The sequence below is a fragment of the Phyllopteryx taeniolatus genome, chromosome 2 (assembly GCF_024500385.1).
Source record: "Phyllopteryx taeniolatus isolate TA_2022b chromosome 2, UOR_Ptae_1.2, whole genome shotgun sequence".
Lineage (NCBI taxonomy): Eukaryota > Metazoa > Chordata > Actinopteri > Syngnathiformes > Syngnathidae > Phyllopteryx > Phyllopteryx taeniolatus.
The window spans coordinates 34,199,639-34,215,604 of NC_084503.1; the positions used below are offsets into that span (position 1 = coordinate 34,199,639).

The 15,966-nt window shown below is 41.6% G+C and overlaps 1 protein-coding gene across 6 annotated transcripts in view; it reads right to left on the bottom strand.

Annotated features, from left to right (window-relative positions):
* The window catches only part of esrrga (estrogen-related receptor gamma a), a 110,166-nt gene that overhangs the window by 47,062 nt on the left and 47,138 nt on the right, over window positions 1-15,966 (bottom strand). For all 6 annotated transcript variants that reach the window (XM_061765870.1, XM_061765868.1, XM_061765869.1 and 3 more), the window contains exon 5: window positions 941-1,051. In XM_061765870.1, the coding sequence (XP_061621854.1) occupies window positions 941-1,051 (111 nt within the window). The remainder of the gene's footprint in view (window positions 1-940; window positions 1,052-15,966) is intronic.

Genomic DNA, 15,966 nt, shown 5'->3' on the forward strand with positions numbered 1-15,966 from the left:
ATCAGCGTGTCAATAGCAGTTAGTATTTGTTGTGGGAAGTTGGTCGTTGGTTTAGTGGAAGCTCTCTCAAACAGTGTGTGCGTGTGTTTGTGCAAACAATAATGTGGCCACAATTGCATTATCCCGTCATTCCAATGATTAGTGGTGCAGAAATTGTCCTAAACTGTCATGCAGCCATTCAGCATATTGGACTAAATCAGAATATGCTCCAGCTTTAAGAAAAATGGGCTTTAGGGAGAAAGCTGCTAAACACAGCTCAATCTGCACTGCATGTGTGTGTGTGTGTGTGTGTGTGTGTGTGTGTGTGCGTGTGTGTGTGTGACCAGACGGTTAGCTAGAGAGCTAACTCTAGTTTGATGTGGTTGCCAGATTGTATTTAATCCGGATTAAAGTTCTGGCTGGTCCCTCCCTACCTAACGTGCCTCCTCCTCCTCCTCTTCTCGATCTGTGAGAAAGCCCACCATTTAGGTTCACCTCCCATCCTTCACTCTCACTCCCTCTTGCTGTTGTTCATTTTCCAATCATCAGGTTTTGGCCAGGAGTGGACTTGACAGTAAAAAAAACAGCAAATCCGGCCAGAGCTAAATGAATATCTTTAGAATAAAATATGACACGTATAAAATGTTATGACCCTAAACTGGTAGCAGTAGAAAGAGGGAAATAAACTAAGTCCCAAACAGATGGGCTTCTCACCACCCTGCGCCCATTAGTGTGTGTGTGTGTGTGTTTGTGTACGCGAGTGTGTAGCTTTGTTTTTAACGGTCCAACTGTTGTCTGCATGAACACGGCATGTACACAATCATGCAATATTAGTGAAGAAATAGTTGACTCCTGCAGGTGTGAAGCTTCCTGCCCTTGAGAGGCAACCCTCAACGAGTCCCTGCGAGTTTGTGTGTGTGTGTGTGTGTGTGTGTGTGTGTGTGTGCGCGTGTGCTCTTACATGGCTTCTTGGCGGGCAGAGCCAGCTGAGGGTTCAGGTAAGGACTGTTGTCTGCATCTATCCGGCGTTTATACTTCTGTCTTCCACCGCGAACCCTGTCCAAACGAACACCTGAAAACAACGCAGACATAATAACGTGTGTGTCAATCACACCCCTATCCCAATGTTAAACATTAAACAGTCAGTGAGCACAAGTAAAAAAGTTCAATTCATTCATTCAGATCATGTTTAAGTGTGACTTAATGCGAAGCCTGTGTATGGTTCTAGATTAAATATGTTTTCACAAGTGGCAGAATGGTGGGGTACTAGTTAGCACATCTTCCTCACAGTTCTGAGATCCAGGGTTCAGATCTCAGCGCTGGCCTTCCTGTGTGGAGTTTGCATGTTCTTGCTGGTGCCTCCCACACTCCAAAAATATGCTCGGCAGGTTCAGTAAAGACTAAATTGTCCATAAGTTTAAGTGTGAATGTTTTTTTTTTAATCTACAGTATATGTGCCAACTCAGTGGAGATAAACCTATAATAACCATATATAATTAACTAAAAGACAATCTGTCGAGAGCAGTCCTCCGCCAAGGAGGAACTGTCAACATAAGGGAAGAAAACTTGGCGGTAAGGAGGCTTCCATTGATGCCGTAATGACCAAAATTCATCGATCCACTTTCGAATGTTAGAAGAAAATACAGTATATACAACCCAAATTCCAATGAAGTTGGGACGTTGTGTTAAACAGAATACAATGATTTGTAAATCTATATTTAATTGAATACACTACAAATACAAGCTATTTCATGTTCAAAGTGATAAAATGTCTTGTTTTTCGCAAATAATCATTAACTTAGAATTTTATGGCTGCAACACGTTCCAAAAAAGCTGGGACAGGTGGCAAAAAAGACTGAGATAGTTGAGGAATGCTCATCAAACACCTGTTTGGAACATTCCACAGGTGAAAAGGCTAATTGGGAACAGGTGGGTGCCATGATTGGGTATAAAAGGAGCTTCCCTGAATTGCTCAGTCATTCACAAGCAAAGATGGGGCGAGGTTCACCTCTTTGTGAACAAGTGCGTGAGAAAATAGTCAAACAGTTTAAGGACAATGTTCCTCAACGTACAATTGCAAGGAATTTAGGGATTTCACCATCTACGGTCCATAATATCATCAAAAGGTTCAGAGAATCTGGAGAAATCACTGCATGTCAGCGGCAAGGCCGAAAACCAACATTGAATGCTCGTGACCTTCGATCCCCTCAGGCGGCACTGCATCAAAAACCGACATCAATGTGTAAAGGATATCACCACATGGGCTCAGGAACACTTCAGAAAACCAATGTCAGTAAATACAGTTCGGTGCTACATCCGTAAGTGCAACTTAAAACTCTACTATGAAAAGCAAAAGCCATTTATCACCAACACCCAGAAACGGCGCCCGAGCTCATCTTAGATGGACTGATGCAAAGTGGAAAAGTGTCCTGTGGTTCGACGAGTCCACATTTCAAATTGTTTTTGGAAATTATGGACATCGTGTCCTCCAGGCCAAAGAGGAAAAGAACCATCCGGACTGTTATGGACGCAAAGTTCAAAAGTCAGCATCTGTGTAACTCACGGGTAACTTACACATCTGTGAAGGCACCATTAATGCTGAAAGGTACATACAGGTTTTGGAGAAACATATGCTGTTCTGTGGTCCGACGAGTCCACATTTCAAATTGTTTTGGGAAATTGTGGATGTCGTGTCCACAAAAAGAACCATCCGGACTGTTATGGACACAAAGTTCAAAAGCCATCATCTGTGATGGTATGGGGCTGTGTTAGTGCCAATGGCATGGGTAGCTTACACGTCTGTGAAGGCACCATTAATGCTGAAAGGTACATACAGGTTTTGGAGAAACATATGCTGCCATCCAAGCAACGTCTTTTTCATGGACGCCCCTGCTTATTTCAGCAAGACAATGCCAAACCACATTCTGCACGTGTTACAACAGCGTGGCTTCGTAGTAAAAGAGTGTGGGTACTAGACTGGCCTGCCTGCAGTCCAGACCTGTCTCCCATTGAAAATGTGTGGCGCATTATGAAGCGTAAAATACGACAACGGTGACCCCGGACTGTTGAACAGCTGAAGCTGTAAATAAAGCAAGAATGGGAAAGAATTCCACCTACAAAGCTCCAACAATTAGTGTCCTCAGTTCCCAAACGTTTATTGAATGTTAAAAGAAAAGGTGATGTAACACAGTGGTAAACATGACCCTGTCCCAGCTTTTTTGCAACGTGTTGCAGCTTAAAAATTCTAAATTAATGATTATTTGCTAAAAACAATAAAGTTTATCAGTTTGAACATTAGATATCTTGTCTTTGTAGTGTATTCAATTAAATATAGGTTGAATATGATTTTCAAATCATTGTATTCTGTTTAACACAACGTCCCAACTTCATTGGAATTGGGGTTGTATCTCAAAGCCAGATTTTAACCAAAATGAAAAAGGTTCTTTCTTGGCCCATTATCAGTGTTTTGTGGGAATTGGTTTTGCAATATTCGCATGATATGATACCTGTATCTTACTTTTGTACCACATTACAGTCAATTAAAAACAGATCATGTACCTCTGATGCCTAAAAGACAACAAAACACGACATAAAGCAAGGATGGATTGTAATGGAAAGAGTGCACGTCATTCAGTTTCCAAGTGTAAAAACAAACAGCAACAGTTGAAGTTTTCATATGGTGATTGTAGTTTTTTGATGGAAAGTAAGTAAGTAAGTAAGTAATACAACAAATTCTCTCCTACTACATTGGATGGTGTGATCTGCTCTTAAAATTACATACTGTATATACACATACAGAAATCAATGTGAAACAAAATGAACTCAACACATCTTTGCTAAATGGCCTCACTTGCTCACTACTTCTGTTTCTCAGGCCAATTGCTATCTCGGCCTTTCTCCCTCTGTCACCTTAATTAATTGACACAAAGGAGCCCTAATTTAATTAGGCTTGTCTCTCAGGGTACTGGATGTTACCGTGGTTACCACTTAAAGATGACTAAGGAAGACATAGGTGTCATGTGCCCTGGAGTAAAAGAGGACTCCATTTATGATAATATGATGGGATTAAAAACAATATTTTTGCAAGCACTATTTAGGAATGTAGTCTATGAGGTTTTTCTTTGACTGAAACACCTAAGCCTTTTGCTCTGTGATGTAAAACACTGGATACCTGTAGTCATTATTACAGTGGTGCCTTGAGATACGAGGTACCCGACTTACATCTTTTTCTTAAAACAAGCCATCATTCGGTCGATTTTTTTACTTTGACTTGCAAGCAAAAATTTGAGATATGAATGTTGTATGGCAGTGTATAACAGTGAGCTCAACTCAGCTTCAAAATAAGTAGCAGTTTGGCAGATAGTGAACAATTCTTCTAAAAACAGGCTTCAAGCTGTTGATTGTCACTCCGAATTGACTACTCTCAAACTAAACATAAACCAAAGAGAATACACCCTGTGTATTAAAAACAACCACTGCTTCAAGTCCGCTTGTCTTAATGCTAACAAACAATGCAAAACGCCATAGATGGGCTTTCAAATAGCATCAGCGTCAGAATGTAAAAACCCTCTAAGCGACGGGTATTTGAATACAAGCGGAGGAGCAACATGCCGAGACAGAAAATATTCTTTATCCTCTGTGAAGAACAACTAATATTACTGTGGCTTCCTGAGGACCTGAGACAGCTCCATGCGTATTTGTATATATGTATTATACTGCCCCCAGGTGGCCAAGGTACACACACCAGAATGAGCAGCACAATGTCCATTAAATTGAAGCAAAAAAGTAGCGAAAACGTTTACAATTAATTACGTCATAATTGTATGTTTTTATAAAATAACGTATTGTAGAAGGCGGCACGGTGGGGACTGGTTAGCATATCCGCCTCACAGTTCTGAGGACCCGGGTTCAAATCTGGCCTCGCCTGTGTGGAGTTTGCATATTCTCCCCGTGCCTGTGTGGGTTTTCTCTGGGTCCTCCGGTTTCCTCCCACATCCCAAAAACATGCATGGTAGGTTGATTGAGGACTCTAAGGAATGGTTGTTTGTTTATATGTGCCCTGCGATTGGGTGGCGACCAGTTCTGGGTGTACCCTGCCTATCGCCGAAAGATAGCTGGGATAGGCTTCGGCACGCCCGCAACCCTAGTGAGGATAAGCGGTATGGAAAATGAATGAGTGCTACAGCATTTTTCTTATTAAAAACACATTAGAAAAATTTTTGCTCGGTATTTTGGAAGGCTGGAACAGATGAATGGCATTTCCATTTCAATCCATCCATCCATTTTCTGAGCCGCTTCTCCTCACTAGGGTCGCGGGCGTGCTGGAGCCTATCCCAGCTGTCATCGGGCAGGAGGCGGGGTACACCCTGAACTGGTTGCCAGCCAATCGCAGGGCACATAGAAACAAACAACCACTCGCACTCACAGTCATGCCTACGGGCAATTTAGAGTCACCAATTAATGCATGTTTTTGGGATGTGGGAGGAAACCGGAGTGCCCGGAGAAAACCCACGCAGGCACGGGGAGAACATGCAAACTCCACACAGGCGGGGACGGGGATTGAACCCTGCACCTCAGAACTGTGAGGCTGACGCTCTAACCAGTCGGCCACCGTGCCGCCACATTTCCATTTCAATGGTGAAAAATGAAAGATGAGTGCTTGGAGTTAGTAGCATGGTCATGGAACAAATTAAATTTGTATCTCAAGGCACTACTGTATTTGCTCATGTTATTGTTAAGACAAATATAAACACTGTAGCTCTGTTTTCTGGTGTGTTTGTGTCGTGTGTCTGTTTCTAAGACACAATTTTGGAAAGCCAAAGCATCACAGATTTCGGTCTACCGGGATAACAAAACAAGATGTAACCATATTAAAAAAGACACACACGCATTTGTTTAATTAAGACAGTACTTTATGTGTGCGTGTGTTTGTAAAAAAAAAAGTAAGGAGGCGGTACGAAGAGAAAAGGCATTTTAAGGATAATCCTGTGACGATTACTTTCTTAGCTTAACAAGCAAAACTAATCTGTGTAAAAGCTGCATTTGCTAGCTTGCAAACACACCGCCACATACACGCACACACGGAATGTGAATTAGTGGTTTGGTGGCACAAAAGAGGGAGAACAAGAGATAGAGAAATTAGAAAGGTCTAATGAGCCAACACCTTAATATTAAATAGAATTAGGAGTGCAAGACGTACAGTAAATACAATAAAAAAGCTCACTCAAAATGTTTATTGTGAATTACTTTTTGTACAAAATCCTGCTAAATTGTTGTAATGCATCACAAAACTAACCCAAGAATTAAACCCTTAAAACTGACCTTGCAGTGCATCAGCGTTACAGTACTGTTATGTTTGTCAGTCTGTGTGAGTGGGTGTGTGAGAGAGAGAGGGAGAGAGAGAAAGAGAGGAGAGAGATAGAGATAGAGAGAGAGAGAGAGCGAGAGAGAGAGAGAGCGATAGAGAGAGAGCGCTAGGTAGACAGAAGGTCTGACAGTCAAGCTGCAGTGGGGGAGCAGTGTCAGCAAACGGTCAAGAAACTCTTAACAGCAGGAGGTAAAAAAACACTTCTCCATCAGATGTACATGCGCTAAGTGTCTACAGTGACCCGTAACACACGACCTGCCACAGCCTGCTCAGCCCTGCATGGTCTCATCTTGGAATAATGCTTCGTTGATGCTCGCAAAGTCTCAAAGAATTAAGACACTTTCTCCCAGACTAACTGTGATATGCAGAAACGCTTTCCCTTGCAACTTAAAAGAGCCAACAGTCACTTCATAAAGCGCCCTCTCTAACTACCTCATCTATTTTCCACCAAATTAACTCTCCTTCGGTGCTGATTAATGATCAAATCTAAATGAATCAAATTAAAAATTGAAAATTATATTTCCAAAGCCTACAAAAAAGAGACAGGAAGAGTGGAAGTGCTTTAGCTCATCCTAACAAATGGGCCTTCAAATCACAAAGAACGGGCTAGGGAAGGCGAGGGCAAAGAAAATGTAAGCTAAAAGATGTAACGACGGAGGGTAAAAAGGCACAAGGGAGAGCACAATAAATGAGTTTATGGGAGAGAAATGGAAATCAAATGTTGATAAAAGCTGATAAAGAAGAACACAGAGAAGATTGTGATGGAAGAAATGAAAAAGAGAGTTTAGCAGAGGAGAGAAAAACACAGTTTGGGGGAGGGTTATAATGGATGGTTCAGTAAAAGGGAGTAAGAATTTTAAAAGATGGAGAAAGAAAGTGGCCACGTTAGTGCTAATAAATGAAATAGGTGGAGAATAATGAGAGAGAATGGAGACTTGATATAAGAAGACAGGACAAGTCCTCAGATGGACAAAGCACAGTCGACAGTGTCTACTTCCCAGATATCAGAAGTACGGCTTCAACGACTACAGATGTTTTGTCGTCCACTATAATGTGTCAAAGTCGATTAATCAAGGACACCATGGATATTTTTTCATCCTTGTGCCATGGATCGGTTTCATGTAAAGACATATTTTGATGGACTGGCATAGAAACAAATAAAAACAAATATGCTGAATGTAGTAAGTAAGTATGTTGTAACGGGTGGGAACTGCACGCATGTTTTTCCTTTCAACAGGCCGACCAGTCTCATCTTGTGTTGCAAGGCAGAACATTGTAGCCCTTCTCCAAAAAGTTAAGCTGTTGTTTGTTTCACAATTGTCTGTCCTCAAGTTGTGTTTCTGTTCACAAGTGTCGCAATGTTGGTGAGTGTTGTTATATGAATAAAGTCCTCGTTATCACACACTATTATTGGACGTAACATTTTGGCGATGAAAATAGGGCTTCACTTCGGTATGAATCTTATTCTACTCCCATCGGCTAGGGGTGATCAGAATCGCCGAAGCTAACGAGGCTTGCGGCTATTCTCGTCCATCACTAGCTTATTTGCGTACTCTCTGACCCGTGCAGACGTATGAAGACGTATGTCGCCTTGTTGGCCGGACATTTCGTATCTCCACAGAGCGTTACAATCTTGTGACGGCGGCAGATGCGCAAGTCAAAACCTTTCTGTAAATTGGCTGACTGGAAGGCAAGATTCTAAAAACACGTGACGAGCGATTAGGAGACTTCAAGCTCAATGCGGAATAGTAAAGTCGCCAAGTAGACTAATCGGTTCAACGCCTAAGAAGAAGCAACATGGCTTTAAAAACAAACTTTATAATTTGAAACTTTTTGTGAAGGCTGATGTGCCACTAAAAAAAATGCTGAACTGAAGACGAGAAGAAGACGGCACGGTGGATTGATTTCAATGGGCTGATGATGTAAGAAGAGTAGTGTTGGGATTGGAGTTGGGGTGAGGGCAAATCTCACGGATTGAGGGGTGACAAAAGCTCAATGAGGATGTGCTGACAGAGTCAGAGAGAGAAGAAGTAGTCAGGGTGAGAGAGGACCTTAGCTAATGCCGTAACAGAAAAAAGAAAGCTTTTGACTTTGTTAAAAAGAAAAAAAAATATCTGCTCACACTGCAACCGAGTGTTATGGAAAAAAAATACTTCTGCTGAGGACATTCAAGAGTACAGCATTTGCATGTTCTTTATTACTGCTGTAGTTTGACTCAAGGTAAAGGAAGGCTTGAATTAAAAGATAAAAATAAAGAACGGATATTGAAATATTGAGGTTATGGCAGGGAGAGGAGTGTGTGTGTAAGTGCCATGCAGTGACTTTTTCATTTATTTATCTTTTCCTAAAGATCAGAACAAACATGACCAGCCGCCCGTGCCTGCGGCGGCGGGCAGGTGGCTGTGGTCACTCTTGGGTGAAAATGTGTGTGTGCGTGTGTCAAAAGATGGCCATGTGTGTGAGTTCAGTGTCAGGTCCCTTAAAAGAAACATTTCCCTTTTCCCCATTCGATGTTTCTCCCTTTCTAGGACCCACTTGGTGCAGTACGGTGACTTAACATTTTACTATTAAAAGCAAGATTTAAGATTAATAACATCTATTGTGGAACCTCTAAAGTTAAACCTGCATTAATGACATGATTAAATAGAATGTGAAGAATTAAAAAAAATGTTGCCCCATTTTTTGCTTCGATTTAATGGACATTGGGCTTCTCTGTCTGGTGTGTGCGCCTTGGTCACCTGGGGGCAGTATAATACAGAGACATATGAAGAACTGTTTTACAATGGACTCAGTAATCTGATGTAATATTCGTCATTTTTCACAGAAGAATAAAGACGATAAGCCTGTCAGTGTTGCTATTTGGCCTCTCTACGAGTGTTGCTCCACCATTTGGGCTCACATACTCGTTGCTTGAAGGGTTATAACTCACCAACACCTATTCTAGCTTCGTTAGACCGTCTATGGCATTTTGCATTGTTTGTCAGCATTATGCTAAACAGACTTAATTAAGGATTTTCTTTTTGTGGTTGTTTTAAATACACATGTAATTATTTTTGTTTTATGTTTAATTTGAAAGTAAACTCACTCTGAGGGTCGCAATAAACAGCTTGAAGCCTCTTTTTTGGAAGAATTGTTCACTATCTGCCAAACTGCTGTTTGTTGTGAACTGAGTTGAGTTCACTGCCACCATCCATCCATCCATCCATTTTCTGAGCCGCTTCTCCTCACTAGGGTCGCTGACGTGCTGGAGCCTATCCCAGCTATCATCGGGCAGGAGGCGGGGTACACCCTGAACTGGTTGCCAGCCAATCGCAGGGCACATACAAACAAACAACCATTTGCACTCGCATTCACACCTACGGGCAATTTAGAGTCTCCAATTCATGCATGTTTTTGGGGATGTGGGAGGAAACCGGAGTGCCCGGAGAAAACCCACGCAGGCACGGGGAGAACATGCAAACTCCACACAGGCGGGGCCGGGGATTGGAACCCGGTCCTCAGAACTGTGAGGCTGACGCTCTAACCAGTCGGCCACCGTGCCGCCTCACTGCCACCATACTGCGCATATTTCAAAACTTTGTTCAAAAGTCAAAGCAAAAAATCATCCGAATGACGGCTCGTATCTTGAAAAACTCGGGTAAGTTGGGTGACTTGTATCTCAAGGCAGCACTGTATTAGACGTCCTTAGTGTAGTTCAATTTTAGAGGTTCTACTAATGTGCAGTATCTCCTTTTGAAATATCCTTCTTCTTCCACTATCAATATAGAATGGCGATCATTTACAAAATATCTAGAGAACATAGTCTTGCATAGAGAGGATGTTATTTCTCCACCCTGCCATCCCATCCACTCAGTGAAGTGTCTGCTTGTGGTTTCACCCTGCAAGCTCCCTCCAAAATAAAATCAAATGTATGTGGGGACAGAGTGGACCATTTAGTCTGAGCTCTCGTCACAGCGTTATCACTCCTTTCTGGATGGGCTGCAACCAGATACCGCACATACGCAACATACACGTACACACGCATACACACCTACACACACACTTAGTGAGGGGAGACACTACAGGCCAGATTTAGCTACATGATTCCCATGAGGAAGCGCCAGACGCCACTGGTTGTCTGGCGCTTCTCTCCTCCTCAATTTCCTCATCTCCTCTTGTGTCTATCAACATCACTCTGCTCTACTTTTCCCTTCATTCTTTACACTCTTCTATTCTCCTTCAATCATTTCCCCCAAATAAACTGGTCTGTTAATTAAATCATTGAGGAAAGTTTTTTTCATTTTTTATTTTTAAACATTTATTGGAAACAATGAATATGTAAAAAAAAATGTTGTACTAATATTATTTTCAAAACACATTTAAATTATATTGTAAACTTCTTTATAATGGGAGTATACTGTGAATCAAGCATTTGATATATTGTCCATTTTTATTTATTGTGACTGTATTTTTCTGATGGTCATATAATCAGCTTTAATAAAAACAGTGATTGATACCAAACTATTATCCTTTCATTTTTGCAAAAAGACCTAACCCTAGAAAAACAACAATGTGATAATGACGCCTATTAGAAGAGAATAACTGTTATTTACTCAATTTGTGCCTTCCTCCTTTAACGATTTTAGAGTTCTCTTCTCTAATGGTGGTAGCCAGCTATGACATTTTCAAAGTCCCCAAGGTTGGTAATTTTGGGATGTTTGCATTATGGACAAATATTACGCAATTTCATGAACAAAATTAAAACAGCTTGTTAAACATTAGGCCTCACATCAGCACTGCCGTACAGCATTGTGTCAAACTCAAGGCCCAGGGGCCAGATCCAGTCCGTCACATCATTTAATGTGGCCTGCGAAAGCAAATCATGCATGTCACATGATCTGTACCAAAATTTCAAATTGTCATGTGTAATAAATAACGTTGAGATATTGCAAGCATTATTTTCTTACCAAACTCCTATTTACAGTAACTTGAACAATGAACAAACCTCCATCCTTGACTTTTGATGGTCAATACAAGTTATTCATCAATTTGTTGTGTCCACTATATGTATGCAATGATATGATGATGTGATTAAACATTCATATGGTTGCACGGCCATAACGGCGCTCTGAGGGATACTGTAACAGCAATGTGGCCTGTGACAAAATTTTTTTGACAGCTCTGCGGCATACAGGATCGACAAATATAGTGACGCTAAACTTTAGGGCCTAAAGGACCAAATGAGGCTCAATACGGAACATCACACGCTGCTTTGGTTTAGTTCAGGACACTGAGACTGTGTCTCTGTGACTTGTGGAAGGATTCAGGATCGAATTGGAGAGTTATGACACACACGACCAGCCGCATATGGACAACAAACACACACACACGCACGCAAATATGCACACGCACGCATACACAGAAAGAGTCACAGACTGTGGCATTCCAACCAATCTCCCTCATTAGGTCTTGGGGAGCATGGCCAAAGTTGGCACAAGCTGCAGTGTGTGTGTGTGTGTGTGTGTGTGTGTATGAGGCCACATGCCATGGTTTATATGAGCGGCGCGTGGTCTTGTGTCCCTGCTAGTGGACCATCTGAATCCAGCTGGTCGTTTACGACTTGATAGAGATGGAGGCTTTGGTCCCGGCCCGGACATGTTGGGTCTCTTTAAAGCAGGACGCGTGTGACGTGCCGTCATCAAAGCGCCACTGTTGTCAATGGGAGCATATGCACGGTACACATGCACCCAGCGGTACTGCCAAAAGCTTTCATGTTCAATTGTCTGATGTGCGTTTTGTATTCACATCACGACACTTTATTTCTGATGTGTGATGCCAGTCCTTTTTTGGGGGCCAAATGCGCATAAAGTGCATTTAAAAGGGAGCAAATCAAACCGCTAACACAGACTCCCCAGATGATCATTTAGCCCTCGTCTGCTTCATCATTTTCAGCCAATCTTTTACCTGCAATTATACCCCCCACTCTCGCAACATGCAAATGCTTCTCTCTAAGCCCCGCCCCTGCGACCTTTCGGGCTTCAGCTGACGCATCATTATGACCTCATTAAAAATGGACAGACAGTTATTGCCAGAGGGGAAGTTCTCATAATAAAGTCAGGCATTTTTTAATTGCCTCGCTCCAGAAATTAGCTGCTACATATTGGTGGGTGGGCGTCCCCATGTTCCTTCACTCACTGCCTTCGCATGTTGTTTACTCCTCTTCCTCGTCCACTCCTTGTAGGGCTGAACGTGTTTGGAATTTGAATGATATTGCTGTTTAAGAGCTTAAACACTCAGGTCACTGATGGTGTACTGGGTCACTCGCCTGACTTCTGTGAAGGCAGCGTGGGTTCAGTTCTCACTGAGTGAAGGTGTGAATGTAAGTATGAATGGTTGTCTGTCACTATATGCGCTCTGCTTATTAACTGGTAACCAGTTCAGAGTGTAGTCTTTTGTCCAAAGTCAGCTGGGATAGGCTCCAGCTCACCTATGACCCTAATGAGGATAAGCGGCATAGAAAATGGATGGCTGGATGGATCTCAAACACTAAGGGTTGATATATATAGAGAACACGATATTGATACGGTAGCTCATGGTAATGTGGTACAATTGCGCATTAAAGGGAGGTTTGCACAGTTTTTTTTTTAAGAAACCACTGCACCTGATGAAAAATAACAGAGACAGAAGGCATGACCGACAAAGTCTAAATCATTTGTCGTGCACTCGTGGGCACACTCATAGTTTTCCAGTGACACACCCCTGCAGCCTTACGCTGGCCAAGTAGCTTGGGCTTGAGCAGCTTCGCTGAAATTATTTTAGAATGTCCACCTCTTGGCGGGTGAGGGTGGGGGGGGAAATGCCCATCCCTTGTTTGCTAAAAAATGGGCATAAGACGAGATCACTGAAGCAGAACGAAGGGGTGCGGCTTTGGTCAGAGACTCTAAGGGTGGGCGGGGTTAAGTGAAATGCGGCTACATTCAAATCTGCTTGCCAGCAGCTTGTTATATCTAACCAACCAATGAAAACAGGTTTTAATGTTACATTTTTAACACACCTCTACTTGCTAAAAGTCATCAGACTACGATTGCAGAAATATTATGAAATATTTTACATGTACTTATAGTTGATTTTGAATCACAATTTTAATTTTTTCATTTGTATATACTTTATGGGCAAGAAGACTTTTTACAAGTTATGTGTCATGGATAGTTTTCTTTCAATATATTGATTATTGCGTAATCACTGGTATGTGATATCGTTAGCTAAATATTGCGACTGCATTACAAATTACTAATTACAATTCCCATCCCTCTTAAACACACACAGTTAGGGTACACAGCAGTTTGCAGTAGTCTCTTGCAGAGAACAAAAACCTAAAGAAAATACTGCATAGGATCTTTGATAGAATAAAGCAAAGATGACGGACCATGCTTGCTTCCTTTAAATTACTATTCATCTCCTCTTATTCTGCTTTAGTTGGGGAAATATAAAAAAACTTAAATGAACCATGTTGCTATGTAGAATGGGACCCGTGTATTAAATTCACACCTAACAATACAAATGGGATGGCTGCGGTCTGTCAGATTGATATATACTGTATATATGTATGCCTACTTGTGTGTGTACGTGTGTGTGTGAATGATGTTATGTGCAGCCACTAAAGGCAGCTGTTTGTTTTCCTCTTTATGAACACATGCAAACACTATACAATGAAAGCATTTAATAATGAATTGTAAACCTCTCGAGATGAGTTTGTCACATCTCCTCAGACAAATAATATGCGTTGTGGCCCAAGTGAACACTTAGGCAAGTAAAAGCTGCCAATAATACACAAGCTTATATTGTACACGTGTATTGGTCCACTGCATGTGCATAAAAGCAGACTTACGGGACACAACTGGAAATGAAACATGGCTTCTGCCAATGTCAGACTGACTGGGAGAACAAACGGCAGCAGCTTGTTGGGAGGGAATAAAGTCTGGAGGAACTAAAGAAGAGATGAGTTGGCATTTATAGGGGAGGGAAAGGTTTCGTTGCACTCCTAGGGAAAAAAAATACAGTATCCTTTGCTTATTTACAACACCATCTACAAGTTGTTTGCTAAGGTTTTGTACTCATGAGTGCAGTATGTCATGCCAAAGAGACAATACAAAAAGCTGAATCGGAAAATTATCAGAGAGGTACTCATTTAACATTATTATGGTTGTAGTGTGCAGTGTACTGCATCTTACTGAAAGGTATGTTTAATATTTAGTTGCCTTATTTTGCTAAATTAAAGGGTCAAGGTATTAGAAAAAGCAGCCTTCAGTATGATCCAGTGGAGCTCTACACCACTGCAAACTACAGCACAATTACAATAAATGAACACATGAAGAGTTCAAATATAATACAAAAGCAGAAATCTAAATTTTTGGGGGAATTCAGTAAAATGTTTATTTGTATTATTTTTTTTTATTCCTGGTTTCTATTTGGGGTATTAAGCAATTAAGGGGGTATTAAGCAATTAAGAGGGTTTAAAAAAAGGAACTTTTTTTGAAAAGGTCTTCCGAAGAGATCTTCATCATTTAATCACAAAACCAGACAAAGTCCAAGAAAATAATTTAATTTCAAAAACAGAATTTAAAATTTTTTTAAATGTAAAACTAAAATTACACTAAAATTGAAATTAAATAAAAGTGGTATGCTTTTTGAATAAAAATAACAGGCGAGTGTACTCAAACAACAAACTCTTGAACTAAGCCTTAACCTGAATTTAAATGAACCCTTAACTTGAACCCTTCAAAGGGAGAGGAAAGTCACATCAATTGCACATTGTCAGTTATCTTCTTCGTTGGAGGTACCAAAATCTCAAATTATCATCGGTACTAAATAACAATGTTGAAACATTTGTAAGCATTTTTTTGTTACCAAAACCCTTTTCACAGTTCTTGAACAATAGTTGAACTATCATCCTTCACTTCTGATTTAGAAACTAGTTATCCATCAATTTGTTGTGTACATACAGTACAACAATATGATGAGTCAACATCGTAACGGCCATCTGACGGAAACCATAACTACAATATGGTCTGCAATAAAAATGAGTTTGACACCCCTGCTTAAGATCCTTGCGACCAACATCGGCGAAGGCTTTTTCGTAGAATCTACAGACCTGATCACTAACACCAATCTCAACGAATGATCACATTTTCTTTGACTTTATAGCACAATTGAAGCTATATCAGCAGCGAGTTAATAAGAAGCAATGGGCGCAGCCATGCTTGAGAAGCTCTTGTATCAGGTGTCGCTATATTTTGCAGGTGTATTGTACCTAATGAAGTGTCCAGCGAGTGTACATCACCCCACTGGGATGGAGGGGAGCCCAAATGCAGAGGTGAGTGGATGGATGAAGTGGTAGCACAAGCCTGAGTGGGTGAAGAGGAGGGCGGCAAAAAGACAAGAATGGATGGCGAGGAGGCTGCCGTGCATCGGCCTGAGCCACATTCCCTGACCATGGCCGGGAAAAGGGAGGGCGGGGGGCGTCGTCCCGGTCTCCCATCAATTACAACCTTGACCCTCCTTCTCCCTCTGCTTTCTCTCACACACACTTTCGCCTTCATTTGCCCACCTTGCCCCCCCCCCCCCCCCCCCCCCCCCCCCCA